Raw genomic sequence first — 27,864 nt, forward strand, 5'->3', positions numbered from 1 at the left:
AAGAAAGAGGAAGGTTGAATACTGTATTAGAAAGAAGAAGTCATGAGGTTGAACAGTGTGGCATCTCTTTCTTCTCTGCCACTCAAACATTATCCCCCTCTCAAGTTTCTTTGTTTTCATATTTCGATAAGAAAAGGTTCCCTATGCTTAAGGTGGGGTTGTCCGCTTTGTTTTCTCTCTTTTACTTTCTGTTTTCTTTTTGCTTTTTCTCCAAATGCGTAGTATTGTCACTTATCAGCTGCATAACCGTAACGAAGAAAGATGGTGGACGCTCAAGAAGCTATAGTTCTGGCAGCATTTGCCTCTTTCAGATTTTTTCTCATTATAGTTGCAACTATTTTGATGACCATGACCTAAGTTGAAGGATATGCATCACTTTTTATTTAGATAGACGATCAGCTGAGATAATTCTGGTTCATTGTCGTCACTGTCTTTCTTGGATGTATCATTATATAGACATCGTTTCAGCTGTTTCAAATATTTCCATGGATAATGAAGTCACATTACGTACATTGATAAAAAGTAGATTACAAACTTGTATACTCGCTTCCGCTTGTCTAATCAAAATGCTTATAATCTTTTTCAACCTTAGTTACTATTGCAGATTACTCTTGAAATTGTGAGAGAGGTTGATTATAGCATGGACCCCAAAGAGAAGCTTGTTAATTCATCTCACAGCAAATGTATGTACCAGACCTTTAAGATGATAGCGTATTGCAATGGTATGCCAAAAATGGACGTGATGTACCTCAAATGGTATGCCAAAATACTTCAGCGTGTTCCCTGGCATGAGCCACCTAGTGTCTCCGAGCACACACGTGTAGAACCAGTTCTTTGGATTGGTATGATGGTATCTTTCTTACCAAATGTCACACCAGTATTTGCCATTTTCCTTTTCTCCATAGCATAGTGAGAGAATATAGTCATCAACCTATGCTTTGCCTCCATGGCTTATTAATATTTATTACACTTTGTAGTTATGATTGTTCATTTCGCTCTACCTCTTCCCATATCAAACGTAAACAAGAGAGCACTCAACAGAGCAAAAGCATATATCTGGGGACCCAAGCACCTTGAGGTAGATAGGGTACATGCAACGAGACTTGCACCGAATGCAAAATGGGCGAGTTACACTATTATTCAGCACCACCTCATGCGGTATGCCCAACAACTGTGGTACGCTTCTTGGCATGAGTCCTGCAGTGTCTCCGAGCACACATTTTGTATGCAAACTAGCCAAGTGATCTTTACACGTGTAGAACCATTTCTTTGGATCGGTTTCTCTCTCACAGATGTCACACCAGTATTTACCACTTGCCTCTTCTTCTTCCACATAGCATAGTGAGAGAGGATGATCATCTACTCTGTGCTTTACCACTTGTGGTAGAGTGGCACATTTGAGCATATATTACAAATCCACAATCATCTTCAATGCACTTGAGTAGACGATATTCCTTATTGTTGCAACCATTGCATATTCCCGTCTCTTCAATGGAATTGTCAGATAATACGAAAGTGTAATATAAGGGATGGTGGTGATGACGTTCAAATGGCTCAGAAACTGAACCGCACAAGACATCCAACTTCGTATACCGATCCTTGTACATGAATCCATTGGACGTTCGATTGCAAGCAACACAATCGAAGACCTCTAGCTCCTTGTTTGTGACTAAAGTGAGCCGTTCATTGTGTAACACATGCCTTTTCTTTTTAGGACATTTAGCACAGCACTGATGGAGAGAAAAATCACAATCCATACAGACATAAAAGGATTGGAGACCAATGGGATGGGTGCATGCGCTGCATCGTTTTTTATCCTCATACAAAACACCATTCTCATTGAATATGAGGTAATGCTCTTTGTGGCTGAAATGTTGTATTGTGTTGTCGTCTATCACCACATATGGTTCTATATCTTCTTCTTCTTCAGGTACTCCTTCAAGCTCTTTCATGTTCCAAACATCATATCTGGTAGCACATTTAGAATGAACAACATAGTTAGGGCACGTCTGACAAGAAAATCCTCCACAAGTCCAGTCCACCTTCTTGTGACAAACTTCGCATACAGAATTCATAGCACCATCACCAAGAAGCAAAGTACGAGAAACACGGTGATCATGTCGATTGATGTTAATGACACGAGGAAGACCAAGACAGCCTTGATGGATCATGAAATCACATTGAACACACATGTAAGGGCTTCGATCTCCCTTGAGCCCACAAGCATTACATGTGAATGAAAGCAGTCTTGGAAGAAGCTTGAGTTGGTGATCATGAGCTTTCAAGTTCAAAAGAGATTGTGGTGGCGGATTCACAACACAACGCCAATCCAAGGTGAAGTTACAAGAAGAACAATGATAAAACAATTCTTTATCAACCTTTCTTCCGCAAAGACGACATTTACCATCAGAATAGTCAGGTGGTGGACCCTTGAATAGCTTAAGAGGATGCAAGGAGTGATAAGGGTGGTTTACCTCTGTTGAGTGCTCTAGTGCTGCTGGGTGCCATACACATTCCACATGAAAGGCTACAGCATCTGCAGAAGTCTTCCCGCATTTTGCAGAACAGTGGAAGGCGCTCAGTTCCTTGACAAATGTGAGCTTGTGGGGATGCATCTCAAAATTTCAATAACATCTGGTGGTGGGTACTTGGCACAGTGTAGATCCATGTGGAAGTCACACATCTCGCAACGATAGGATAGATTCTGGATTTTACTATCACATATATAGCATACGTGATCTTCTCGTTTTTCTTGAAGCCGGAGAGTGTGATCGGGGTGAGATGGGGTGGTCGATGATGAATTCAGACAGCTCGTCGCCACACTTCTTGTGCACGAAGAAATCACAGAGTTTACAATAGTAGCCATCACTCTGAGGTTCAAAGCAATCACAACAATCACCTTTCCTCATATGATGATCATTCCAAGGCGTCATAGGATGCTCGTGAAACAATGGTAACAACACTCCTCCCTCAAATTCCATTTTGCTCTCTCTATTATACTAAAGAAGATGAAGAAGAAGAAGGAAAGATTGAATAATGGAGATAGATCTCTTGAATAATGGTGTGTTTTCTCAAAGCTATATCTCTTTCTCTGGCCACTCAAACATTATCCCCTCTCAAGTTTCTTTGTTTTCATATTTCGATAAAGAAAAGGTTCCCTATGCTTAAGGTGGGGTTGTCCGCTTTGTTTTCTCTTTTACTTTTCTGGTTTTCTTTTTGTTTTTTCTCCAAATGCGTAGTATTGTCACTTATCAGCTGCATAACCGTAACGAAGAAAGATGGTGGACGCTCAAGAAGCTATAGTTCTGGCAGCATTTGCCTCTTTCAGGATAGCCTTACAGATTTTTTTCTCATTATAGTTGCAACTATTTTGATGACCATGACCTAAGTTGAAGGATATGCATAACTTTTGTTATTTAGATAGACGATCAGCTGAGAAATAATTCTGGTTCATTGTCGTCAAATCTTTCCTCGAGCATGTTCTGATTCATTGAGTCCAGAGTTTCAAACCCGGGATAATATATGAAACATATCAATCAGACTTTTTTTTATAACAAACCTTTACTTTGGGTCCTTTTATTGTTGAGATATCATTTCTACCAAGCATTTTAAATGTAAGACTGACGGTTACTGTGCTCTTCGTTCTCAAAGGAAGATCTTGTAGAAAACGTAGAGCTGAAAACATTAGGACAAACAATAGTCTTGGAAGGAAAAACAGTCTCCATGGATAATGAAGTCACATTACGTACATTGATAAAAAGTAGATGAACACGGTGAAGTTACAAGAATAACAATGATAAAACAATTCTTTATCAATCTCTCTTGTTTTAAGTTTGATTTGGCTATTGATGGCGACGAGGAACCGAACAACGGTGTACAGAAACACAGAGTTGCGTGTAAGAGCGCGCGCGCTCCTTCATCCGATTCGTTCGGTGGTCCGGTGATCGAAATGGTTAGTGGCTCTTTTGCTCGGTCCAACCACTCCTCTTATGCTCCTTTGAGCACCAATGATCCTGGTCCTTCAAGGTAGTTTCTGGGTTCTTGTTCTTGATGATCCAGTTGAATTGTTTCTTGCTGTGATTTGAAATAAAAATACATTTTTTTTTTTTTTTTGAACACACACTGCATTAATTTAAAACCAGAGAGTTAGGTGGGAGCCATAAAGGCATCAACCATACAAAGAGCTGTTTTAGCTAGATAATCGGCCACAACATTTTGATTTCTAGGGATCCAAGCAAAAGATACAGAGAGGGAAGGTGAGGAGCTCAGACTAGCTATGTCTGAGAGCATGCCATGAAGCTCCGATATCGGTTCCTTCTTGTTCAAGGCTCTTATCAGCTGCGAGCAATCGGATTCTAGACGGCAAGACTGTATTCCACGGGTTCTGCAGAAGATTAGTGCAAACTTTCTTGATTGGTTTGAATAAAAATGCAAACTTTATTGTTATTTGTGAATGTTGTTTTTTGCAGTAGCGATGATGCGTTCACAATTGGTCTGCCACCAGCTTGGGTGGATGATTCTTAGGAGATCACATTTAATATACAGAAGGTGCGAGACAAGATGGGTGAGCTAGTTAAGGCTCATTCAAAGGCTCTAATGCCTACCTTTGGAGATAACAAAGGGGATCAACGTGCTGTTGAGATGATCACTCATGAAATCACCGATTTGTTGAGGAAGTCAGAGAAGAGGTTGCACAATTTATCTACTAGAGGAGGAGGGCCTTCAGAAGAATCTAATCTCAGGAAAAATGTGCAGGTAATTGCTGGACTTCTTTCTTTTTGAGCTTGTTAAGGTTAAAGAGTGTATGGCCATGTAGATTCTAGAGGAATTTTGGTTAAACTATATCTCAGATGAGAAAATATTTTTCGTTACCGGTCTAGTTGACATTATCATCAGTTAGGTTTATTATATGTTTTGAGTTTGTAGCTTGAGGTTAAAGTTCTGTCTACATGTGTAGTAGGGCTCTCCAATGGACTTGACCTATCTAGTTGCCATTACCAATCTAGTTGAGAGTTAGTATCATCAGTTAGCAAATGTATGAAGTAAAGTGTGGTTTTTATCCTTTTAAATTAACTATTATTTGGTTTGAGTTTGTTCTGTGTACATGTGTTAGTGGGGATCTCCTATGGACTTGACATACTGTTTTTTGACAGCGTTCTCTTGCAACAGATCTTCAGAGCCTCTCCATGGAGCTCCGCAGAAAACAGTCTACTTATTTGAAACGTCTCCAGCAGCAGAAAGAGGTACTTTACCAATTTTATTCTTGGGATATGCATGTTGTACCCTAAGTTGATGCTCTTATTTCTCAGCGTGTCATTAACACAACTTTCATTAAATTTCATGCAAAGAGTTAGGTGAGTGTCATAACACCCTCAACCATACATAAAGCTTCTTTAGCTAAGGAATCAGCAACAACATTTGGCGATTGATGTTAATGACACGCGGAAGGCCAAGACAGTCTTGATGGATCATGAAACCACAATCAAAGCATGTGTAAGGGCTTCGATCTCCTTTAGACCGCAAGCATTACATGTAAAAGAATCGAGTCTTGGAAGAAGGGTGAGTTGGTGATCATGAGCCTTCGGATCAACAAGAGATTTTTGTGGTGGATTTAAAACACAAGGCAAATCCACAGTGAAGTTACAAAATGAACAATGATAAAAAAATTCACCAATTTCTGTTCCGCAAAGACGACATTTACCATCAGAATATTCTGGTGGTTCACCAGTGAGGAGCTTAAGAGGATGCAAGGAGTGGTAAGAGTGGTTTACCTCTGGTGAGTAATTTAGCTCTGATGCTTCTGGGTGCCATACACAATACACATGGAAGGCTACATCGCATTCATCACATATGTATGGAAACTCATCATAATCACCCTTCCCGCATTTAGCAGTGCACTTAAAATTACAGTGTTCCTTGAAAAGTGGGAGCTTGTGGCGGTGCGTCTCGAAATTGTCAATAACATCTGGTGGTGGGTACTTGGCACAGTCAAGGTCCACGTCAAAGTCACACATCTCACAACGATAGCATAGATTCACGATCCCCTTCCACATAAACCACATATGTTACCTCCTTTATCATGTCGAAGCTGGAGAGTGTGATTGGGATGAGATGGGTGGTCGATGAACTCAGAGAGCTCGTCGCCACATTCCTTGTGCAAGAAAAAATCACAGGTTTTGCAATAGTAGCCATCACTCTGCGATACAAAACGTTGACAACAGTCACCTTTCCTCAGATCATTGAAAGGCTTCATAGGATGCTCGTGGATAAATGGCAACGAGACTCCCTCAGATTCCATTTTGCTCTCGTATATGAAGAGATAAAGGGAAAGAAGGGAAGAAGATGGGTAATCTCAAAAAAAAAGATGGGTAATCTGAAAGTAAGATCAAGTTTGAACGCTAGATTAGATCGTAAATCTCAAAGGCCTTCTTATAAAACAATGAATAGACTTACTTCTCGTATCTGACTTTTTGGTCGACATTTTAAAATAGTTATCATTGTTGATTAGTTAACTATCATTTATTAGGAAGGACAGAACCTGACAATACAACTAACGTAGAACTTGTCCATTACATGGAGGGATGGTGGCAACTGGCAAAGGAGTTCCTATAAAATAATAATAGATTTACTTTTCATATCTGACTTTTGGTGGCCATTCGATAACTATTTAAATAATTATCATTGTTCATTAGTTAACTATATTTACTTGGGACAGAAGCTACGGCTTATGTCTGGAACCCTGTGATTTTACATTTTAGTGTCACACGAAATGTCGATCGTAAAAGTTTACTCTCTTGATGAAACTAAAAGTCTCAAACACTAAGCTTAGGGCTGATATCTAAACTCACAAAAGGAGAAGTAATAAACTCATTGAAACAAGCCATCCTGATACGCTCCGGAGTGGCAGGAGTGTACAAAGGGAACCATTTGCTACCAAATGCGGTTTATGAAAAAGATAGTAAAAAATAAGAAGTGAAAACTGACGTTTCAAATCCTCTTACTTGTCCCACACATGTGACCATTTCTGTAGCAAATAGTTCTACGTCGGCAACAGCAGTTCCAATCATATTATCTGCTGGAACACCTTGTTCACGAAATATCACAGCGTTTACAATAGTACCGTCACTATGAGATTTAAAGCATTGACTGCAATCACCTTAACCTGCTGGTTGCTGTATTCTCTTTCAATGATTAAAATATGAGTACAGATATGAGAAACCAACCTCGATCGTAACTAAGACAAGTTGTTCTTTTTTTTTTGTCAACGAGACAAGTTGTTCATTGTGTAGCACATGGCCACATGCCATTTATTTTTAAGACATTCAGCACTATCGAAATGTAAATACAAAAAAACAGCTAGCCTTTTTTGTTATAACAAACCTAAGGATATAAGATACAATACATTAGGTCAACTCATAATAAAGTGAACTTGTCCAAGGAATAATATAAGAAACTAAAACGTATAAACATCTTGCCTCCATGGCATACTTTATTACATTACAGTTTTAATGATTTATCTCGCTAGAGAACTCTCCAATAAAATATAAGGGCAATCAATAGAGCAAATGTATTCCGCTGAGTTTCCAAGGAACTTGAAGTAGATAGGGTACATGCAACGAGGCCTACACCAAATGCAAAATGGGCGAGTTACACATTTCTTCAGGGCTTCTATCAAGTTCAGCTGCGATTCTCTGGATCCAGTTTTCAATTATAAGCATTCCTTGTGGACCTCCAAAGCCTAGGAAAGCAGTGTTGCTAGGATAGTTAGTAAAGCAAACGTTCCCTCTGATCCTCACATGTGGGATCTCATAGACATTATCAGAGTTAAACATTGCAATCTCAAGAACAGCTTCGGAAAGATCCAAAGAGTTTCCACCATTGTTCTAGACTTCAAGGTCATACGCCAATACTTTCCCATCATTAGTAAACCCAACCTGTAAATTTTAGCAGAGTAACAATTTAAAAGGAAATGTTTTATCTAATAACCACAGAGGATGATGATACCTTGTACTTTCCAACAAAACTATGACGGTGACCAGATATCATCATGTCCACATCTCTGTCCAGTATGAGTTTCACTGGTCGGTTCAAAAGGTAGGAAGGAACAGAAGCTGCAGCAGCTATGAAGGCTGATCTCGTTTCCTTGCCACCAAAGCCACCACCAATTCTTTTGGTTTTGCATACCACTTTAGACATTGGAAGTCCAAGAACATGTGAAACATATTGCTGGTGCCTATGAGGATCCTACATATATTTAAATCAAGCAGAACAAACATTATTGATTTAAAATCATAGTTAGTTAATATCTACTGGTCATAGAGTGGAACCAATGAGATTTTAGATGATATAAATGCTAAATAGTCGGCTTGCCTGACCAACACTTGATCTAGTTTAAATGGGTTGCTGAAAGAAAAAGAAGAAGCTAAATAGTATGCTTACTTGAGTGGATGAGATCATATGAACTTCATTGCCTCCATCACTTGTCCAAACCAAACTACCATGAGGCTCCATGTAGAAGTGTTCCTGGCTGCCCATTTGAACCTCTCCTTCTATTATCTTATCGCACTGACCTGACTGAAAGCATAGCTCTACATCTCCTTTCCTTAGCATTTTCTCTGTATTTGGATGAAAACTTTCAGCGGCAATAGCCTCCTTGATTGATAATATTGCTGGTAACTCTTCATACTCAACTTCAACTTTTCATGCTGCAGCTTTTGCATTCTCATGTGTATCCGCAACAACCACACCAATGACCTGCAAGAATCACATGCCGTTTAATGAAAAGCTAAGAAAGAAAGTGAAAAGTGAGTCTTACTTGTCCCACACACGTGACCACGTCTGTAGCAAATAGTTCTTCATCGGCAACAACAGGTCCAATCTTATTATCTGCTGGAACGTCTTTGGCAAGAAACAGACCAGCAAAACCAGGTGAAAGTTTGGATTTCGAGTCATCAATTGAAATCTTATTATCTGCTGAACAATCTTCTTATTCTTAATTATTGCCTGCTTCATGATTCCTATAACTTTCGCTAAGTCTCTTGCCAAACTTGAAGGGATCCAAATAGTTCTCTCTTTCTTAAGTACAACATGAATTTTGTTCGCTCATGCTAGCTAGTTAAAGTATTCTACTCTCTTTTTTTTTTGTTTTTTCTTTGTTCATATGCAGGAAGACTGTAAAGTCTGTAATCCAAGGGTTTCTTTCAGGATAGCCTTATAGATTTTTTTTCACATTATACTTGCAACTATTTTGATGAGCATGACCTAAGTTGAAGGATATACATCACTTTTGTGTCGTGGCTTGACACAGAAGTTACCGTTTATGTCGGGGAAACCTGTGATTTTGGTGTCGATCTGTAAAGTTTACCACCTGATGAAACTGAAAAGTCTCAAACACTTAACTCACAAAAGGAGTAAAAGAGTTCCAATTTCCAGGGTAATTAACTTCACGATTTCCTTCTATAATAGTTTATAGAGAAATGCTTTGATAAACAATCATTTTCTACCCAAGAGAAGAGAGACACATCTTTCTTCCATGTTTGAATAGGCAGAGACAACACAAAGAATGGTGATGTGTAGGACAACAACACTCGGTTACACTATGATTCACAGTGATTGTTCTTTTAGTCCTCAAGAATCTGTTACCTATAAATTTATAAGAAAACAGCTCACATTTTTAAAATAAAATAAAAATAAGTTCGATAGAGATCATCAAATTCATAATGGAAGTGAACTTGTCCAAGGAAGAATATAAGAAACTTAAACGAATAAACATCTTTCCTCATCAACGAAACCAAAATATGCAAGAAACGGAGCAAAGGTATGTCTCTGAGGTTCTTCCAAGCAACTTGAAGTAGATAGGGTACTTGCAACGATCCTTACACGGCCCCTTGCAAAACGGACGAGTTACACTATTATTGAGCTCCACCTCAAACGATTTGCACCAAATCTCTGCTATACTTCTTGGCATGAGCCCTGCAGAGTCTCCGAGCACACATTCTGTATGCAAACTAGCCCGCTGATCTTTACAAGTGTAGAACCATTCCTTTGGATTGGTTTCTCTCTCACAAATATCACACCAATATTTACCACTTGCCTCTTCCTCTTCGCCATAGCACAGTGAGAGAGGATGATCGTCTACTCTGTGCTTCACCACTTGTGGTAGAGTGGCGCATTTGAAGCACAATACAAATCTACAATCATCTTCAATGCACCTGAGCACATAATCTTCCTTGCTGTTGCAACCATTGCATATTTCTACTTCTTCTGTTGGAATGTAATATAAGGGATGTTGGGGATGACTTGGATGGACAAATGGCTCAGAAATTGAACCGCACAAGACATCAAACTCCTTACCCCCATCCTTGTACATGAAACCATTGGACCTTCGATAGCAAGCATCACAACTGAAGACTTCTAGCTCCTTGTTTGTAACTAAAGTGAGCCGTTCATTGTGTAGTACATGCCTTTTCTTTTTAGGACATTCAGCACACTTCTGATGGAGAGAAAAATGACAATCCATACATCCATAAAAGGATTGGAGACCGATGGGATGGATGCATGCGCTGCATCGTTTGTTATTCTCATACAAAACACACCATTCCCATGGATTCGTCTTAGGTAATGCTCTTTGTGGCTGAAATGTTGTATTGTGTTTTCATCTATTACCACATATGGTTCTGTACCTTCTTCTTCTTCGGGTACTCCTTCGAGTTCTTTCCCGTTCCACACATCATTTCTGGTAGCACATTTAGAATGAAAGACATAGCCAGGACACCTCTTACAATAAAACCCTCCACATGTCCAATCCACCTTTTTGCGACAAACTCCGCACACAGAATTCATAGCAGCGTCACCAAGAACCGAAGTACGAGAAACACGGTGATCATGCCGGTTGATGTTAATGACACGTGGAAGGGCAAGACAGTCTTGATGGATCATGAAACCACAATCAAAACATGCGTAAGGGCTTCGATCTCCCTTCAGACCACAAGCATTACAAGTAAAAGAATCGAGTCGTGGAAGAAGGGTGAGTTGGTGATCATGCACTTTCGGATCAACAAGAGTTTTTTGTGGTGGGTTCAAAACACAAGGCATATCCAGTGTGAAGTTGCAAGAAGAACAATGATAAAACAATTCTTTGTCAATCTCTGTTCCGCAAAGACGACATTTACCATCAGAATAGTCCGGTGGCGGACCTGTGAGGAGCTTAAGAGGATGCAAGGAGTGGTAAGGATGGTTTACCTCTGTCGGATGATCTGTTGCTGGGTGCCATACACAATCCACGTGGAAGGCTACATCGCATTCATCACATTTGTAAGTAAGTCCAACACTAGCCTTCCCGCATTTAGCAGAACAGTTGAAGATGGTCTTATCCTTGACAAGTGTGAGCTTGTGGGGGTGAGTCTCAAAATTGTCAATAACATCTGGTGGTGGGTACTTGGCACAGTGTAGATCCAAGTCGCAGTCACACATCTGACAACGATAGCATAGCTTTGCGATTTTCCAACCACATAAATCACATATGTTACCTCCTTTATCAAGTCGAAGCTGGAGAGTGTGATTGGGGTGAGATGGGTGGTCGATGAATTGAGAGAGCTCGTTGTTGCCACATTTCTTGTGGACGAAAAAGACACAGAGTTTACAATAGTAGCCGTCACTCTGTGATTCATATCTTCCACAACAATCACCTCTCCTCAGATCATTCCAAGGCATCATAGGATGCTCGTGAAACAATGGTAACAACACTCCTCCCTCAGATTCCATTTGGTGGTCGTATACGAAGAGAGGGGAAGAAGATGGCTAAATCCCAAAGTTGCATAAAATTTCAAAGCTAGGTTAGATGGTTAGTCTGAGAGGCGTTCTTATAGACTTACTTTTTTACTTTTGGTGGTCATTCAATAATAATTAAAGTACTTCTCAATTATCATGGTTGATTAGTTAACTATATTTAGGACAGAAACCGACAAATACAATTAATGGGAAATTCTTTTCGCTCTAGCTTTTGTATTAGTTTATTGAATATTGAATAAAGAGCTATTCAACAAAATGAAGAAGAATAAAAAGTAAGTTCGCCCTAGAGCTCCCAGACACGAGTATCGAGACTCGATTGCAGCCGCCGCCTCTCGACGCCGGTGAGCCCTCTGGCCACCGGCGTCGGGTCCTCCGTTTTAGCTCTTCTCATCTTTCTCGTTTCCGTTTCGTTTCCACCGTTTACGTTAGCCCTCCGACCTGGTTCTCTGTCTCTGTCAACATCTCTGCTCACGCCAAGTTTCCTCTCCGTAGAAAGCTTGTCCTTGTGAGTCGCAGATCTTGGCTGTCTCACTACAGATCTGGTTCCACTGGATCTGACTTTTCATGGGGGATTCCCCAACCCGTCGAGATTCTCGCCGGTTTCAGTTCCCGTTTTCCATCACCATCATCGTGCTGCTATGCTCACCTCCCCCTCGACGAATACCCACCCCTTGTTGGGGTTGAAGCCATTCATCCTCTCCAAGTTGAGCCTCACAAGCCAGATCCGCCGCCATCTCCGCACCGAAATAGGAAAAATAGGAAAAGCTTTAGCTATCTTCCTACGCTGTGTCTCATCTCTCCATCTGTTGGTCTGAGGCCTGAGCCGATGACTCACCACTCACCAAATGTATCCCATCCAGTCACCCGTCGCTGCACTTCAACCGCTGTACTGTCATCTTTCCGAAGAGGTCAGGTTTCTTATCTCCTTGGGGTCTTTACCAAAACAGATGTGCAAATATGGTCTTATCTCTCTTGTGCGAAAAGTTTATTATTCACTCATTTGCCGGTGGATTCATCGAGTTCGACTTCATCATCACTAGCAGCCTTCTCCTTGGAGAAGCAAACCACTACCTCCTTGTTAAGGAGTGTTTCCCTTCCAAACATTAAATGGAAGTGTCCATCCATATCTATATCCGTTTTGCTATCTTGCGTAGCGGTTCGTTTGGGGCCTGAAGATGCAACGGGTTTCGTTTCGGCGATTCTCCGAGGTGAAGATTGGATGTTAACGTCACTTGTGACTATTCTCAGCTTTCCGGTCGTGAAGGTTTTATCGACGCATTTGAGCTTGGTCTTGAATTCGCTGTCATCTTCTATGAAGAACTATCCTACTTATCTGCTTTTGTGATTGTAGTTTATCATTTTAATCAAAGAGGATGGTTTATTCCCTCTGTTTATTGTAACCGAACGAGTTGAGATTGAATGAAAGTATGTTGTGTTCAAAAAAAAAGAATAAAGAGCTATTCCAATAAGTAAACATGATTGATTATGTAATTGACTGAGAGAGTCAGTTGTCAGTTTCTCTGTGCGCCAAAACTCCTTACACTTTGCTTCATAATACTGTCGAAGTTGTAACCACTGCTGGTTTCATCTTTGTATTGTGGAATGTAATACAAAGGATGATGATGCGTCACATAATATATCGTAACGTAAGGGAGAATGGGCTTTGAGACTTTACAAAATATATATAATTCAAAAAATTCACAATCAGTTACATGTATTTCGGAATAGACAGTGATTATGATTGTGTTTTAAAAACAAACAAAAAAAAAACAGTGATTTTGGTCACATAAGCAAAGTCTCAAACACTACTTGGTACAGAAGTTACTGCTTGCTTGATGTAGCGGAAGCTTTTAGGGATAGGACTAGAGATCCGTTGATTCTGAGAATACCCGGAAAACTAGGATAATCACAAAAATCTTATTTAGTCTAAGAATGCCTAAGATTAATGTCTTCTTAAATTCGTTGAGATCACCTATGATCTAGCCGAAAACAAGGAATAAAGAGTTTCAAACCTCTCTTTTATAAAATATCAATAACAATAATCTGAATACAACTCTAGGCATAGACGCCTATTTATATGAAAACCAAATAATTTTAAAACTATTAAAAATCCTTAAGATAATTATAACTAATTAAGATAAACACCAGAATAAATAATACTCTAGATAATTAAGATATTTGGATATATCCAAATATCTCTCTCCATCATTCTCTCCGGGTTGGAAAGATTCGTCCTCGAATCTTAACCGTGGTCTTCAACCTCAAAACCTTTGAGACTTAAAATTTTCACACGAAATCTTATTCTTTTGCGACTCTTCCATTGGTATCTCTTGACCTTCTTATTATTCCTCTCCAGACAAATTATAAGACACGTATTGCCTTTAGCCAAAATTTCCATAATCTGCATGAAACCTCCCGTTTTATTCCACAACTCTAAGGAGACATCTGATTGGCTTCTAGTGCTGTTGAATATATACGTGACATCTTCTTTTGTCGATATGACATGGAGATTCTTGGTAGAAGCGAATCCATCTTCCCAAACATCCACCACATGTCCATCGCTCATCCTTGCAATTTTGATGAAATTGTTTTCATCATCGTCACAAATAGAACTTTTAACATGAGCGTCTTTCTCTTCCATAACAGCATCATCATAGATATCGAATATAGGATCGCCAACAATATCGATATAAACGATTTCTTCACTTTTAGAAAACAAGTTTTTTTTTGCGAAAAAAATAAAATAAATGTTCCCATTCAACATGATTCCAGACTCGAGTTTTGATTAAGAAACCAAAACACCAGCTCTGATACCACCTGATGTAGCGGAAGCCTTATAAGATAGAACTAGAGATCCGTTGATTCTGAGAATACCCGGAAAACTAGGATAATCACAAAGATCTTATTTAGTCTAAGAATGCCTAAGATCAATGTCTTCTTAAATTCGTTGAGATCACCTATGATCTAGCCGAAAACAAGGAATAAAGAGTTTCAAACCTCTCTTTTATAAAATATCAATAACAATAATCTGAATACAACTCTAGGCATAGACGCCTATTTATATGAAAACCAAATAATCTTAAAACTATTAAAAATCCTTAAGATAATTATAACTAATTAAGATAAACACCAGAATAAATAATAATCTAGATAATTAAGATATCTCTCTCCATCATTGGTAACCTGTGAGTCTACCATCCTCATGTCTCAAACACTAAGCTTAGGGCTGAAATCTAAACTCACAAAAGGAGAAGTAAACTCATCGAAACAAGCCATCCTAATATACGCTCCGGGGTGGCAGGAGTGTCCAGATTGAACCATTTCCTGCCAAGACCCACCTCGGCTCTAGCCGCTTTGATCGCATCTTTAATCGCAAAGAAAACGGAGGCTCACCAACTGTTTTTGACCAAGGTATCTTGGGTCAGTTTCTTGACTTGCAAGTAAAGTAACAAAGCTTTGGGTGTGTGCTTTTTATATACCTTGAGAAGAGAAACCTATAAGTTGAAGGGAATCCCGGTTTAATCCATTTTAGAGCTGCATCTCCCCATTTAACTTCTTCTATAGCTACCCATCCTAACCCTTGCACAAATGCCCCTTCTATCTGCAACATGGTGAGATTTCAGACATAAAGACAACACTCTTTTGTTAAGATTTCAAGTGATTTTGTTTTTGTTTCAAAGAGAAGAGTGAGTACTTGTCCAATATCCCAGGTCCAACTTTACATCGACTGTTCTTGTATGATAGTTACCAGTTAATGTATTGATCTCAACTACTGCAAATGCAGCTCCATAGGTGTAATATAAATTTGTAGTGATTTTTGACTAGCGATTGTTGGCAAGGCTGAGTCAAGCACCAGAATTTCAAAAGGTCACAGTGATTTTTATTATTATTTCTCAAGAATCTGTTACCTATAATTTTAAAGAAAACAGCACGCCTTCTGTTATAACAAACATTATGGGTATGATAAGTACATTAGGGATATCAACTCATAATGGAAGTGAACTTGTCCAAGGAAGAATACAAGAAATTCTAAAACGAATAAATATCTTGCCTCATGGCGTACTTTATTACACTTTATAGTTTTAATGATTTATATCTATAGACCTCTCGAAATTAATTAAGATGAGCAAAAATAAGAGCAAGCGTATGTTCCTGAGGTTCCAAGCAACTTGAGTTTGATAGGGTACATGCAACGAGACTTACACCTGCTGCAAAATGGGCGAGTTACACTATTATTGAGCTCCACCTCATATGATTCGCCCCACAACTTTGCTACGCTTCTTGGCATGAGCCCTTCAAAGTCTCCGAGCACACATTCTGTATGCAAACTAGCCCGCTGATCTTTACACGTGTAGAACCAGTTATTTGGATAGGTTCTTTCCTCACAAATGTCACACCAGTATTTACCACTTGCCTTTTTCTCGCCATAGCATAGTGAGAGAGGATGATCATCTATTCTGTGCTTTACCACTTGTGGTAGAGTGGCACATTTGAAACCCAATACATATTCACAATCACCTTCAACGCACCTAAGCATCCGACGTTCTATGTTGCTGCAACCATCGCATAGTTCTCCTGTTGGAATGTAATATAAGGGATGTTCGGGATGACTTGGATGGACAAATGGCTCCGAAATTGAACCGCACAAGACATCTAACTTCTTATCACCATCTTTGTACATGAAACCATTGGACGTTCGATTGCAAGCATCACAACTGAAGACACGTAGCTCCTTGTTCGTAACTAAAGTAAGCTGTTCATTGTGTAGCACATGCCATTTCTTTTTAGGACATTCAGCACATTTATGATGGAGAGAAAAATCACAATCCATACAGTCATAAAAGGATTGGAGACCGATGGGATGGGTGCATGCACTACACCACTTGTTATCCTCATAGAGAACACCATTCCTGTGGAGCCTTAGGTAATGCTCTTTGTGGCTGAAATGTTGTATTGTGTTTTCATCTACCACCACATATGGTTCTACATCTTCGTCTTCTTCAGGTACTCCTTCGAGTTCTTTTCCGTTCCACACATCCTCTCTAGTAGCACATTTAGAATGAACGACATAGCCAGGACACCTTTGACAAGAAAACCCACCACAAGTCCAATCCACCTTCTTGCGACAAACTCCGCACACAGAATTCACAACACCAAGAATCGAAGTACGAGAAACACGGTGATTATGCCGATTGATGTTAATGACACGTGGAAGACCAAGACAGTCTTGATGGATCATGAAATCACATTGAACACACATGTAGGGGCTTCGGTCTCCTTTCAGCCCACAAGCATTACATGAAAAAGAAAAGAGTCTTGGAAGGAGGGTGAGTTGGTGACCATGAGCTTTCAAATCAACAAGAGATTGTGGTGGTGGGTTCAGAACACAGCGCATATCCAAGGTGAAGTTACAAGAAGAACAATGATAAAAAACCATTGTAGATGTACACCGTCGATTAAAATGAGATGAAAAAACGGTCTTCTAGGATGTTTTCTGCGGAGGTGCACTTAGGCGCTAGTCGGGTTACTTCTGAGGTGTCCGGATTACCTGGATTATCAAAAAAAAAAACCATTACAGATGAAAAAAGTTAGATGGTTGTTGAATTATTATGTGGAAGAAAGAGATGATGTGGAATGTAAAAAGTGTAATTTAGGATGTTGAAAAATTGTGACTATTGTATATAGTGTAATGGGAAATTCTTTTCGTACAACTTTCATCATTATATGGAATGGTTGCAAGTGAGAATTATAAGTGCTCTAGCTTTTACATAAGTTTATTGAATATTGAATAAACAGCTATTCCAAGGTATATGTGGAGAGCATAATCATATAAATAAGTAAATGTGAGTGATAGTAACGGTTAGTAATTGACTGAGAGAGCCAGTTCTGAGTCTCTTTACAATTTGCTTCATAATGATTGTCCAAGTTGCAACTACTGCAGGTTTCATCTTGTCAAATAGAATGGAATACAAGGGATGAGGGGTCACATGATATATTCGTAACGTAAGGGATGAGACTTTACGATATACATTATTCAAAAGAGCACTTAAGTGATTTTGGTCACCTAAGCAAACGCCTCAAACACAACTTGGTACATAAGTTATTGCTTATGTCTGGAAAACCTGTGAGTTTACACCTCCTCATGTCTCAAACACTAAGCTCAGGGCAGAAATCTGAACTCACAAACGGACAAGTAAACTCATCGAAACAAGCCATCCTGATACGTTCTGGAGTAGCAGGAGTGTCCAAAGGGAACCATTCGCTGCCAAGACCCACCTCGGCTCGAGCCGCTTTGACTGCATCTTTAATCGCAAATAAAACCGATGATGCCAGGAAAAACGGAGGCTCGCCAACCGCTTTGGACGAATGTATCCCCTTTGAGTTTGGATTCCCCTAATAGAAAAAAAACATCTTGGGTAAGTTTCTTGCCTTCCAAGTAAAGTCACAAAGTTTTTTATTGTTACATATATATACCTTGAGAAGAGAAACATTGAAGTTGAATGGAATGTCGTTAATGGAAGGTATCTTGTAGTTTCCAGGTCCGCAAGTGACTAGATTCCCCGGTTTAATCCATTTATGAGCTGCATCTCCCCATTTCACTTCTTCTAGAGCTACCCATCCTAACCCTTGTACAAATGCTCCTTCTATCTGCAAAACATGTTCAGAGTTCAGACACAAACACAACACTCTTGTCTTAATGATTTCAAGTGGTTTTGTTTCAAGTACTTGTCCAATATCTATGGCTGGGTTAAGAGAATATCCGAGGTCCAACTTTATATCGACCGTTCTTGTGTGAAAGTCACCGGTTAACGTATCGATCTCAACTTCCGCAAACGCAGCTCCATAGGTGTAATATCTGAATGGGTCTCCTTTACCAGAGATCCAGTCAAAGCCAACGTCGGGAACAATGTAAAACCCATGAGCCGAGAGGTCTATTCGTTGAAAATAGCATGCGCTTGCCAGCTACATAACAAGTCAAAATGAAGAGAGTTTTATTCAACAAAAATGCAAAAAAATGTTTCATGGATTCAACAAGAGTTACCTCAGCAAAGGAGTTGAAACTGAGCTTAGAGGCAACAGGGTCCATTCGTGCTTTAATCTGCTCACAAGCGTCCAAAACCGCAGCCCCGTACATGTCTGAGCTCAGAGAAGCAGCGGTTGGTGACGCATTTGGAACCTATCAAGATATAGAGAATTAAAAATAGTTATATCTCAACTCTTTAGCTTTGATATATTTAAAATAAATGTGACCTTGTCGGTGCTTGTCTCTGATACAAAAACGGAACTAAGGGGAATGTTAAAGGCAGACGCAGCAACTTGAGCAACCTTTGTGTGCAATCCTTGACCCATCTCTACACCTCCATGTGTCACCAAAACAGTACCGTCTGTGTACACATGAACAAGTGCACCGGCCTAACACCGGATAATCAAATTTATAAGTAAACAAAAACTTTGTTTCTTGCTTCGCAAGAAATAGGAGTGCAAGAAATAGGAGTGCAAGACTGACTTACCTGGTTCATGAACGTTTTGGTAAATGAAACGCCAAATTTTGTGGGAACCATAGCCACACCACGCTTTTTCCACCGGTTGTGGCTATTAAACTCGTCGACATCTCTACGAGCCTTTAGAAAGTTGCAAGATAGTTTCAGCTCCTTCCAGAGCTGATGCAGTGTGCAATGCTGAAGAGTCTGAGAGTAATGTGTGATAGAGCCTTCCACTTGAAAGTTTTTCTCCTAAAGTAAAACCCAAGAAAGCATCAAAACATGAGAAACATATATACCTACAAACTTTCAGGATACATTCAACTCACTTTGATTTCTTCAGGGCTTCTATCAAGTTCAGCAGCGATTCTCTGGATCCAGTTTTCAGTTATAAGCATTCCTTGTGGACCTCCAAAGCCTCGGAAAGCAGTGTTGCTAGGATAGTTAGTAAAGCAAACGTTGCCTCTGATCCTCACATGTGGGATCTCATAGACATTATCAGAGTTAAACATTGCAATCTCAAGAACAGCTTGGGAAAGATCCAAAGAGTTTCCACCGTTGTTGTAGATTTCAAGGTCATACGCCAAAACTTTTCCTTCATTTGTAAACCCAACCTGTAAATTTAGCAGAAAAACAATTAAAATGATTTTTTTTTTGGTGAGTCCAAAAAATGGAAACAAGAGGGGAAGATACCTACCTTGTACTTTCCAACAAAACTATGACGGTGACCAGATATCATCATGTCCACGTCTCTGTCCAGTATGAGTTTCACTGGTCGGTTCAATAGGTAGGAAGGAACAGAAGCAGCAGCAGCTATGAAGGCTGATCTCGTTTCCTTGCCACCAAAGCCACCACCAATTCTTTTGGTTTTGCATACCACTTTAGACATTGGAAGTCCAAGAACATGAGAAACATATAGCTGGTGCCTATGAGGATCCTACATATATTTAAATCAAGCAGAAAAAAAACGTTTTTTCATTTAAAATCATAATTAGTTAATATAAACTACAGTGACCTAAGGGCTATCTACTGGTTGTATGCTTACTTGAGTGGATGAGATCATATGAACTTCGTTCCCTCCATCACTTGTCCAAACCAAACTACCATGAGGCTCCATGTAAAAGTGTTCCTGGCTGCCCATTTGAACCTCTCCTTCTATTATCCTATCGCACTGACCTGACTGAAAGCATATCTCTACATCTCCTTTCTTTAGCATTTTCTCTGTGTTTGGGTGGAAACTTTTAGTAGCAATAGCCTCCTTGATTGATAATATTGCTGGTAACTCTTCATACTCAACTTCAACTTTTCCTGCTGCAGCTTTTGCATTTTCATGTGTATCCGCAACAACCACACCAATGACCTGAAAAAATCCAGACACAGTTTAATAAAAAGCTAAGAAAGAAAAAGTTTCAAGTCTTCTTACTTGTCCCACACATGTGACCACATCTGTAGCAAATAATTCTTCATCAGCTACCACAGGTCCAATCTTATTATCTGCTGGAACGTCTTTGGCAAGAAACAGACCAGCAAAACCAGGTGAAGATTTGGATTCTGAATCATCAATAGAAATTATGCGAGCATGTGGCATTTTGCTTAGCACTAAAGCAGCATGCAAGGTATTAGGAGGCACTGGAGTATCATCAGTATATTCTGCTTCCCCTGTGACCTACATGAAAGTTCAAGAGTGTTGAAGAGTTGAGACATTGTGTTATGCTGGAAATAACGACTTTACTTACACTCAAGCATCTTTCTCTTGTCTACTCTTATCACATATATCAATCAACAAGACATATGTCACACCACTTGATCTAGCGTGGCTAAGAAAATAACCAGAACATTGGATGGAACATTAGCCTCAGGCCCCCAAATGTTTTTAAAAAATTATATATAGGCCTCCAAATTTTTGTAAAAAAATATTCTAGGTCCTCAAACTATTAAAATCTTTACTAAATCGTCTATACCCCTTCAAAATCTCAGGGCCTGCCCCTGCCAACATACCTGCATTCTTGCTGAAAGATGGACTTCCGGCAAGCCAACAGCTGTTCCTTGTCTTACTGTCTCATAGTCTTGTCTTCCAGCTCTACATGGCCGAGCAAACGATTGCACAGCTGACGTATAAGAGGGTGGGAAAGTCTCTAAAGCTTGCTTTACATCGCGTAAATGATGAGTAACCCATAAGAAGAACTTAAAGAAGAAGCTTAGGACTAGAGACTTCCGAAACTCCACCATACCACCAGGAGCGTCTTCATCAATTAACACATCACTTTGTATAACCTTCAACGCATCTTGAAGAAGACCTTTGCTCCAACTCTTTCCAATCAGAAACTCCTCAGTCTTTCTTGCACGCAAAGTAACCGGAGCCACACCACCAAAAGCAACTATTGCTTCAGAAACGAACAGCTCTCCACCTCTCTCTTCGAGAAACACACGCATTCCACCGTTGACGATAGCTATATCATCCTCTCTACGGTGGGCCTGTTTAAACTCTTTCACATACTCCAAAGGCCTCGTCCACGGTATCAACACTGACAACAAGATCTCGTTGCTCTCCATATCCACTTTACGGTAGCCACTGAAGAAATCTCTTGCACGTACCGACCTAACGTCTCCGTAGCAGTTGATTATCTTGAACTCTGCTCTTGAAGCCATCCAAAGAGGGTTTAGATCAGATATAGGACTAGCTGTACATATGTTCCCACCAACGGAAGCAACGTTTCTTATCTGTGTCCCAGCAAACCACTTCAGCTGCTCAATAAAAGCCTTGCAAGCTGATGTCTCATGTGCAGGACGCTCCTTTACAACCTTCCTGAATAGTTTCAGGAGCTCAGAAAGTCTCAAAGCTGAACCAATCTCTACACCATTGTCATTAACATTCACTGTGTTAAGTTCTGGGACTTGACCAACGCATATCAACACCTGATACTGTAACCTCTTCAGCCTCATTTCGATTCCCACCTCAGTGTTACCTACCAGTAGCTTTGCTTCAGGATGTTTTGCCTTGAGATGGAGCAAGTACTGAAGTCTCACGGGTCTGTACCATATCATCCCTCCATCTCCTCTCAACTTCAGAGGAGCTAACTTCCTCAGTAAAAGCTCAGGAGGGAAGATAAGCTCCTTCTCCGTATACTTAGCCCCATCTGTATCACTATAAGAGATGGGCTGGAATCTACCGTCACCACATGAACAAGGTTTACCAGTAGATGGGCAAATACTTGAACCGTCTTGGAGGCTAAGTGAAGATAAGCCACTGTATAGAGCATCATTAGTTTTTGCGAAAACCCGAAAGGCATCAACAATGGGTCTGTAACCAGTACAGCGACATAAGTTTCCTGCGAGAGACTCTTCGATCTCCTCTTCAGAAGGTGGGGTTTTATTAGACCTCAGTAACGCATACATGGACATGACGAACCCGGGAGTGCAAAACCCACATTGTGAACCATGAGAAGATGCCAATGACTCCTTGGAGAGGGAGTAAGGATCATATCAGGTGGACATCATAGATTCTCCGGAAACTAGAACCAAAAAAAAAAAAGCATCTACCTGAAGTGGGTGCAAGCCGTGTTTGCGATGACCAACTCCCTCAATGGATATTACATGCATTCCTTCTACGGAATAGAGAGGTGCTAAACAAGCGTTGACAGCATAGTGTCTGCAATTATAAAAATCTCTGTTGGAGAAAGAATCAACAAGAAGGGCTTAACTCAACCAACATATAGAGAGAAAGAGACGCACATGCATTTGTTTGATGTTCTGTCATAATTAGAGACCATCACCGTGCAAGCCCCACAACCACCTTCACCGCACCCCAGCTTTGTCCCAGTCAGTCCTAAACCTACAGGTAACAAGAAATGCTTTTAGCAAATTATATAAAAACTTTTAAGCATATAGTCTTTACTGAGATGTATACAATTCATATTTAAACTAATATGGATGAAACCAAAATAAAAAAAATCCCACAATTCAAGTCTTTGCATCTCTAAAGTTGATTTGAAAACTGAACTTGTTGAGTACTTTTTAACCATTTACTCATTCCCAAACACTAGAACTTTATCGGAAACCAAAGACCAAAAATACAAGAGTAAAGTGATTATCATGTAATATACACACCTCGGAGGTATTCAAGAAGTGTCATATGAGCAAGGCCATCAGGTAACACTCTACGAACGCCATTGACGTACAGTATCGCCTCCGTAAACTCGTCTCCGATCTGCTCCATCTCTCCTTCCTTCTTCAGTGAACCCATAACTCAAATGATTATCGTTGAACTTAAGAGAGGACTAACAAAAGCAAGAAGATGGAGAAACTGATCATGATTAAAGTCAAAGTCAAGCACAAGGAGAGACTATGATGAGAGCATACTTTTCTTTATGTCTGAATATAATATATGTATCTGTCGTTGTCAGTTTCTCCATTATGCAATCCAAATCCTTTGGTTTTGTCTAAAACACCCACTAAACATAGTAGTACCACTGTTCTTAGTCGTTAGCAAACATTGTTGAATTTTCCACGGTTGAATATGTCAGCTTCACACGCAGCGACGTAAAGCGAACGGCACCTACACTTCTTCAATGCAAGCTCACCAAAACGGTCTTCGCTTCTAAGGGGTGACACACGTCATCGATTGCTTGACCGACCGGTCAGATCCAAAATCCGGTTAAGAAACCGGGTCATGGTTGTTCTGATAGCTCTCATATTTGAACGCACCACATAGCCGAGCTTTATGGCCCCTTGGTCCCACGTGAACCTCTTTGCAACGTTTGCAAACTTCTGACCAGCTCTCACTTTCTCCCACGCCATCAGAGCGTTTGCACCAACGTGGAGACCAATTATATCATCTGTATACTTGGAGTTAGTGTTTACTATTTACTTTTTTTAGAAGGAGAATAAAACATGGACTATTCTAATTTAGATTTATTCTACGTATTATACGTTTGTTTGATAATATTCAAAATGTAGAGAAAAATCTATCAATATGTGTTGCAGTTCTTATTTAATTTGTTTGATAGTATAATATTGTTTGAACTTGTGTCTTTATTGTTTTGTTGAAAGAGTCAATTATATCGAAACAACAACAATTACAAGGTAACAAGACTAATTAATGGCCTACTTTTCTTTACAAATCCATGTGTAGACAGTGTAGTTACTAGATCATGTCGTATAAGCTGAAGTAATTTTGGACTTTGGTATATTGATGTGTTGAAGTTTGTTCGTGTACAAGAAACATTGAAATGTAAGACAATTGCGGTGGAATATATATAAATAAATGTTTCCGCATAATCCGACCAACTTGAGAGAAAAATCCAATTGTGAATAGAGTGATATATATGCGAAATATTGGAACTTAGTGCCATTTGCATGGAACCATGTTTTGAGGCTATTCCTTCGTGCAAGTGACTATACCAATTTAGGGTTCCCTCATTAATCATTTATGTAAAATCAATAATAATTATTAATTATAATCTTTTAAAAAATTCTTAATTAAATTGATCGATCATGAAATGTTTATTAGGGAAAAATAACAGATTTAACTAGCGTTTTTAAGTAACTAATTTAGTAATTTCTAGAATAATTAGTATAGGCATTAATTGAGTTTGCGTTTAGCTGTATTTCTTTTCCTTAACTTCCTCTTCACGTAACTACCGCATGGAGAGCGCTGTCTTTTCTAGTTATGACGTGAAAGCTTCTTAAAAGACAGCTTTTACTTCCACCGTTAAACCCTAAACTATTTAATACTTATACTTTTCACCCCTAATATTTTAAATTACTAAATTACACCCTTGTATTTATTTTCATATAAATAGACATCAAGAACAAAACCTTTCTCCTTGGGCTCTTCTTTCAAATCTCTCTTCCCTGCTCATTGCAGGGAAACCACCCCACCCCTTCTTGAATCTCTTTTGTTCACCATGGAAGTCAAAAACCAGATCAATGGTAGAGAAGAAGAGATCAAGAACAAGATGAAGAAGAAAAGATCACGTGGCATGCACGTGATTGGTGTAGTTTTGTACATGCTTCGCCGTCGTAGGATGACAAAGCCGTTTAGAAATGGGTTTTGGCGGCGAGTTGTTGAGTCCTTTCAGCAGTTGAAAAACGATAAGATTACCATGCAGCCACCGTCTAATATTACGATAATGCCACCGGCTTCTCCGGTGAAGGAGAAACCTCCAGCGAGTAATGACGATCGGCTATCAGAGATGGTAGAGGTTTTCACGGCGACGTCTTCTTCTTGCTCTTCGGGAATCTCCGGATATGGATCGGCAAAGTCGTTGCGTGATATGGACTGTCTTGATGAAGATGAAGATGATGATGATGATGAGGATTGCTATCGTGACGTTGATGGAGGTGATGAGATGATTGACGTGAAAGCGGAGGAGTTTATTGAGAGATTTTACGAGCAAATGAGGATGCAAAATCAGGCTTATACAGGACGTTGCAAAGGCAAAGGGACGATGACGGTCTAGCGATGAAGCATATTATATGTCATGAACGTATGGTTTATACATGCATAGAGATGTGCATGTTTATCACACTGGAAGGTTCTTAGGGTATGTCTTTGTCTTTAATTATATCGAAACATTTAATCTGCAAGAAAACATATCATCTATTTGTTTATTTTATAAATTTAATTAGTGTGTTTGAGTGTTTCTAGTCGATGGTTAATTTGTACGAATTGTTTGCAATAATACTAAATTTCTAAAATACATTCATTTGCTTCCTGTCGACCAATTCTGTTATTAATTTACTTTGCAGAAGTGAGGATTTGTTTCGGCCGAATCTGTGTCCAATAAAATATATACATTTATGATACCTATAAACTCTCGTGTCCAATAAACTCTTGAATTGGTTCAACTCACTTTTGTCTCGGACAAAATTGGGCTTAACAGATTTAAACCACTTCGTATATATAGGCTTGTTCATTACCGTCCCATAGACCTAAGAATGACGAACTCCCAAAGCTAACTAATTCTTTTGAATGGTACCAAATTTCACGATATATCAACAATTCATTTGTTTGCTTTATTATTAAACTTATATAATGTTTGTAAATGCCTAACTAAATCATAAATATGGATTCAGTTAAGACGTAAATCATTTTGTAGAAAACACAGGAGCTTGAATAGGTCTTAGATTCTAAAACGAGAGCGGAGTTATAGTCAAACTTACATACAAATCCAACTTTGATGGCTTCTGGGTTGGCCTTAAAGATAGGATACATTAGAGGTTATTATCATGGTCATAGTGTGTCTTTCCCCGGGAAATTAGGGTTTAGCATTGTGCTATTTTGTGTATTTAAAAAAAACTACACTCCTTATTGTTCTAATTAAATCCATTCAGAGATAACGAAACATAGTCAGATATAATGCTCTCTTCACGAGCTCTTAATGCAGCGTCTCGTTCGTCTCTCAGTCGTCCTCTTCTCGCCAAGAGACTAGCTTCTTCCGGTCGAACTGCTGATCCTGATATCCATGGTCGTAACGATGGAGACGAGCCTAGTCTTTTCCCAACAGACCCCGAAGTATCATCCATCTTTTATTTACATTTTCTGTCATTAATTACACTTTAATTTGACTTTACATTGTCACAACAAAAAATGTAGATTGTTTCTTAAAATTTTGTTTTTATTACCAATCATGCTAAAAAAATTTAGAGGTAGGTCTTAAAACATAACTATACTCACTTAACCAACAAGATTATTAATTATTAATTGTGATATGTTTTTTTGTTGTAGGGTTTGGATGATGTAGCGAATCCCAAGACTCCGGCAGATGAGATTGTACCGGACATTCGACCACCCGGTTTAGAAAAAGAACCGCTTAAGCCTCCTAAAAACCCACGAACTACTTCACACAAGATTGAGTCTACTCCGGTTGGTCTGCCTGCAGATCCCAGTCTCCAACAGAAACGAAAATAAGAGCAGCAAAAGCCTTAGCAGCTGCACCCGCCATGGTCGCCTAGTATAAGACATACTATTGTGAACTGTAGGCAGATATGTTTACTTTTTATTAGCTTTTGAGAATAAAAAAACAAATTATTTATGCTTTCTTGGGACTAAAGAAAGTAATTTACTTCCATTTTTACAAATGTGTTAGTATATTGGAATTTTGAGTTGATGTGATGCATGAGGTTAGGCACAATAGATTTGACTCAAGCATATGTGGTGATAATTAAAAGACAGTTTTCAAATGGTCCAAAACGGTTTTAATTTGGTTCTTCAACAGAATTCCTTCGGTGTTTATCCCCCACAAGCTGTAAATTTTGAAGAGAGTCACATTCCAAAGTTGCTATTAAAGAAGTCTTAAAAGAAAATAGATAAAAAAAAAAATTTTGAGGCAAACATAGAAAGATAAAAACTCTTCATAATTTCACAAGTTTTTGTGTTCTTTATGTATTCCACCTTTGAAAAACACCATTACTTTGATTCGCTTAACATCATCAAAGCAAAACACCCATCATTGTGATCAATAATATTATATTAGCTAGAGGTTTGTCCGCGTTTCGCGCAGGTTGTTCGGTTTATAATTTATGATTTTGTTGGATAATGTTCATTGTCAATAGATATAGAGCTTTTGATATGGTTGTATTTTATGTGTTT

General features: G+C 39.2%; 5 protein-coding genes and 4 pseudogenes across 6 annotated transcripts; 3 read left to right on the forward strand and 6 right to left on the reverse strand.

The window, feature by feature from the left end:
* Nucleotides 1–887: 887 nt before the first annotated feature.
* Nucleotides 888–3,042, reverse strand: LOC106439335 (annotated as a pseudogene).
* Nucleotides 3,043–3,848: 806 nt separating this feature from the next.
* Nucleotides 3,849–5,398, forward strand: LOC125597314 (annotated as a pseudogene).
* Nucleotides 5,399–5,468: 70 nt separating this feature from the next.
* Nucleotides 5,469–6,506, reverse strand: LOC106365651 (annotated as a pseudogene).
* Nucleotides 6,507–7,443: 937 nt separating this feature from the next.
* Nucleotides 7,444–8,704, reverse strand: LOC125597316 (xanthine dehydrogenase 2-like). The gene is made up of 3 exons (XM_048772060.1): nt 8,440–8,704; nt 8,005–8,244; nt 7,444–7,934 (listed from the first exon to the last, which is right to left on the reverse strand). Exons 1-3 carry the CDS (start codon nt 8,608–8,610, stop codon nt 7,884–7,886), a joined length of 462 nt encoding a protein of 153 aa, XP_048628017.1. The 5' UTR covers nt 8,611–8,704; the 3' UTR covers nt 7,444–7,883.
* A 703-nt stretch (nt 8,705–9,407) lies between these two features.
* On the reverse strand, nt 9,408–11,998 carry LOC106439334 (annotated as a pseudogene).
* Nucleotides 11,999–15,808: 3,810 nt separating this feature from the next.
* On the reverse strand, nt 15,809–17,218 carry LOC125597315. The gene has a single exon (XM_048772059.1). The coding sequence runs from the start codon at nt 17,183–17,185 to the stop codon at nt 15,908–15,910; it is 1,278 nt and encodes a 425-aa protein (XP_048628016.1). The 5' UTR covers nt 17,186–17,218; the 3' UTR covers nt 15,809–15,907.
* A 383-nt stretch (nt 17,219–17,601) lies between these two features.
* Nucleotides 17,602–23,632, reverse strand: LOC106345323 (xanthine dehydrogenase 1). 2 transcript variants are annotated; one of them, XM_048772058.1, is made up of 14 exons: nt 23,379–23,632; nt 23,004–23,103; nt 22,812–22,920; nt 21,270–22,727; nt 20,695–20,937; nt 20,317–20,631; nt 19,969–20,208; nt 19,601–19,885; nt 19,302–19,523; nt 19,042–19,203; nt 18,833–18,967; nt 18,517–18,753; nt 18,265–18,438; nt 17,602–18,183 (listed from the first exon to the last, which is right to left on the reverse strand). In XM_048772058.1, the coding sequence occupies exons 1-14, from the start codon at nt 23,512–23,514 to the stop codon at nt 17,938–17,940; spliced, it is 4,062 nt and encodes a 1,353-aa protein (XP_048628015.1). In that variant the 5' UTR covers nt 23,515–23,632; the 3' UTR covers nt 17,602–17,937. The 2 variants fall into 2 exon arrangements, with proteins under 2 accessions (XP_048628015.1, XP_048628014.1); XM_048772057.1 differs by having other exon boundaries at nt 21,270–22,730.
* A 1,087-nt stretch (nt 23,633–24,719) lies between these two features.
* Nucleotides 24,720–25,972, forward strand: LOC111211495. Its single transcript, XM_022712609.2, has one exon. The coding sequence runs from the start codon at nt 25,178–25,180 to the stop codon at nt 25,730–25,732; it is 555 nt and encodes a 184-aa protein (XP_022568330.2). The 5' UTR covers nt 24,720–25,177; the 3' UTR covers nt 25,733–25,972.
* A 611-nt stretch (nt 25,973–26,583) lies between these two features.
* LOC125597317 lies at nt 26,584–27,367 on the forward strand. The gene is made up of 2 exons (XM_048772062.1): nt 26,584–26,787; nt 27,001–27,367. Exons 1-2 carry the CDS (start codon nt 26,632–26,634, stop codon nt 27,181–27,183), a joined length of 339 nt encoding a protein of 112 aa, XP_048628019.1. The 5' UTR covers nt 26,584–26,631; the 3' UTR covers nt 27,184–27,367.
* Nucleotides 27,368–27,864: the final 497 nt, after the last annotated feature.

This window comes from Brassica napus, unplaced genomic scaffold (genome assembly GCF_020379485.1).
Source record: "Brassica napus cultivar Da-Ae unplaced genomic scaffold, Da-Ae ScsIHWf_1423;HRSCAF=2011, whole genome shotgun sequence".
In the NCBI taxonomy this organism is placed as follows: domain Eukaryota; kingdom Viridiplantae; phylum Streptophyta; class Magnoliopsida; order Brassicales; family Brassicaceae; genus Brassica; species Brassica napus.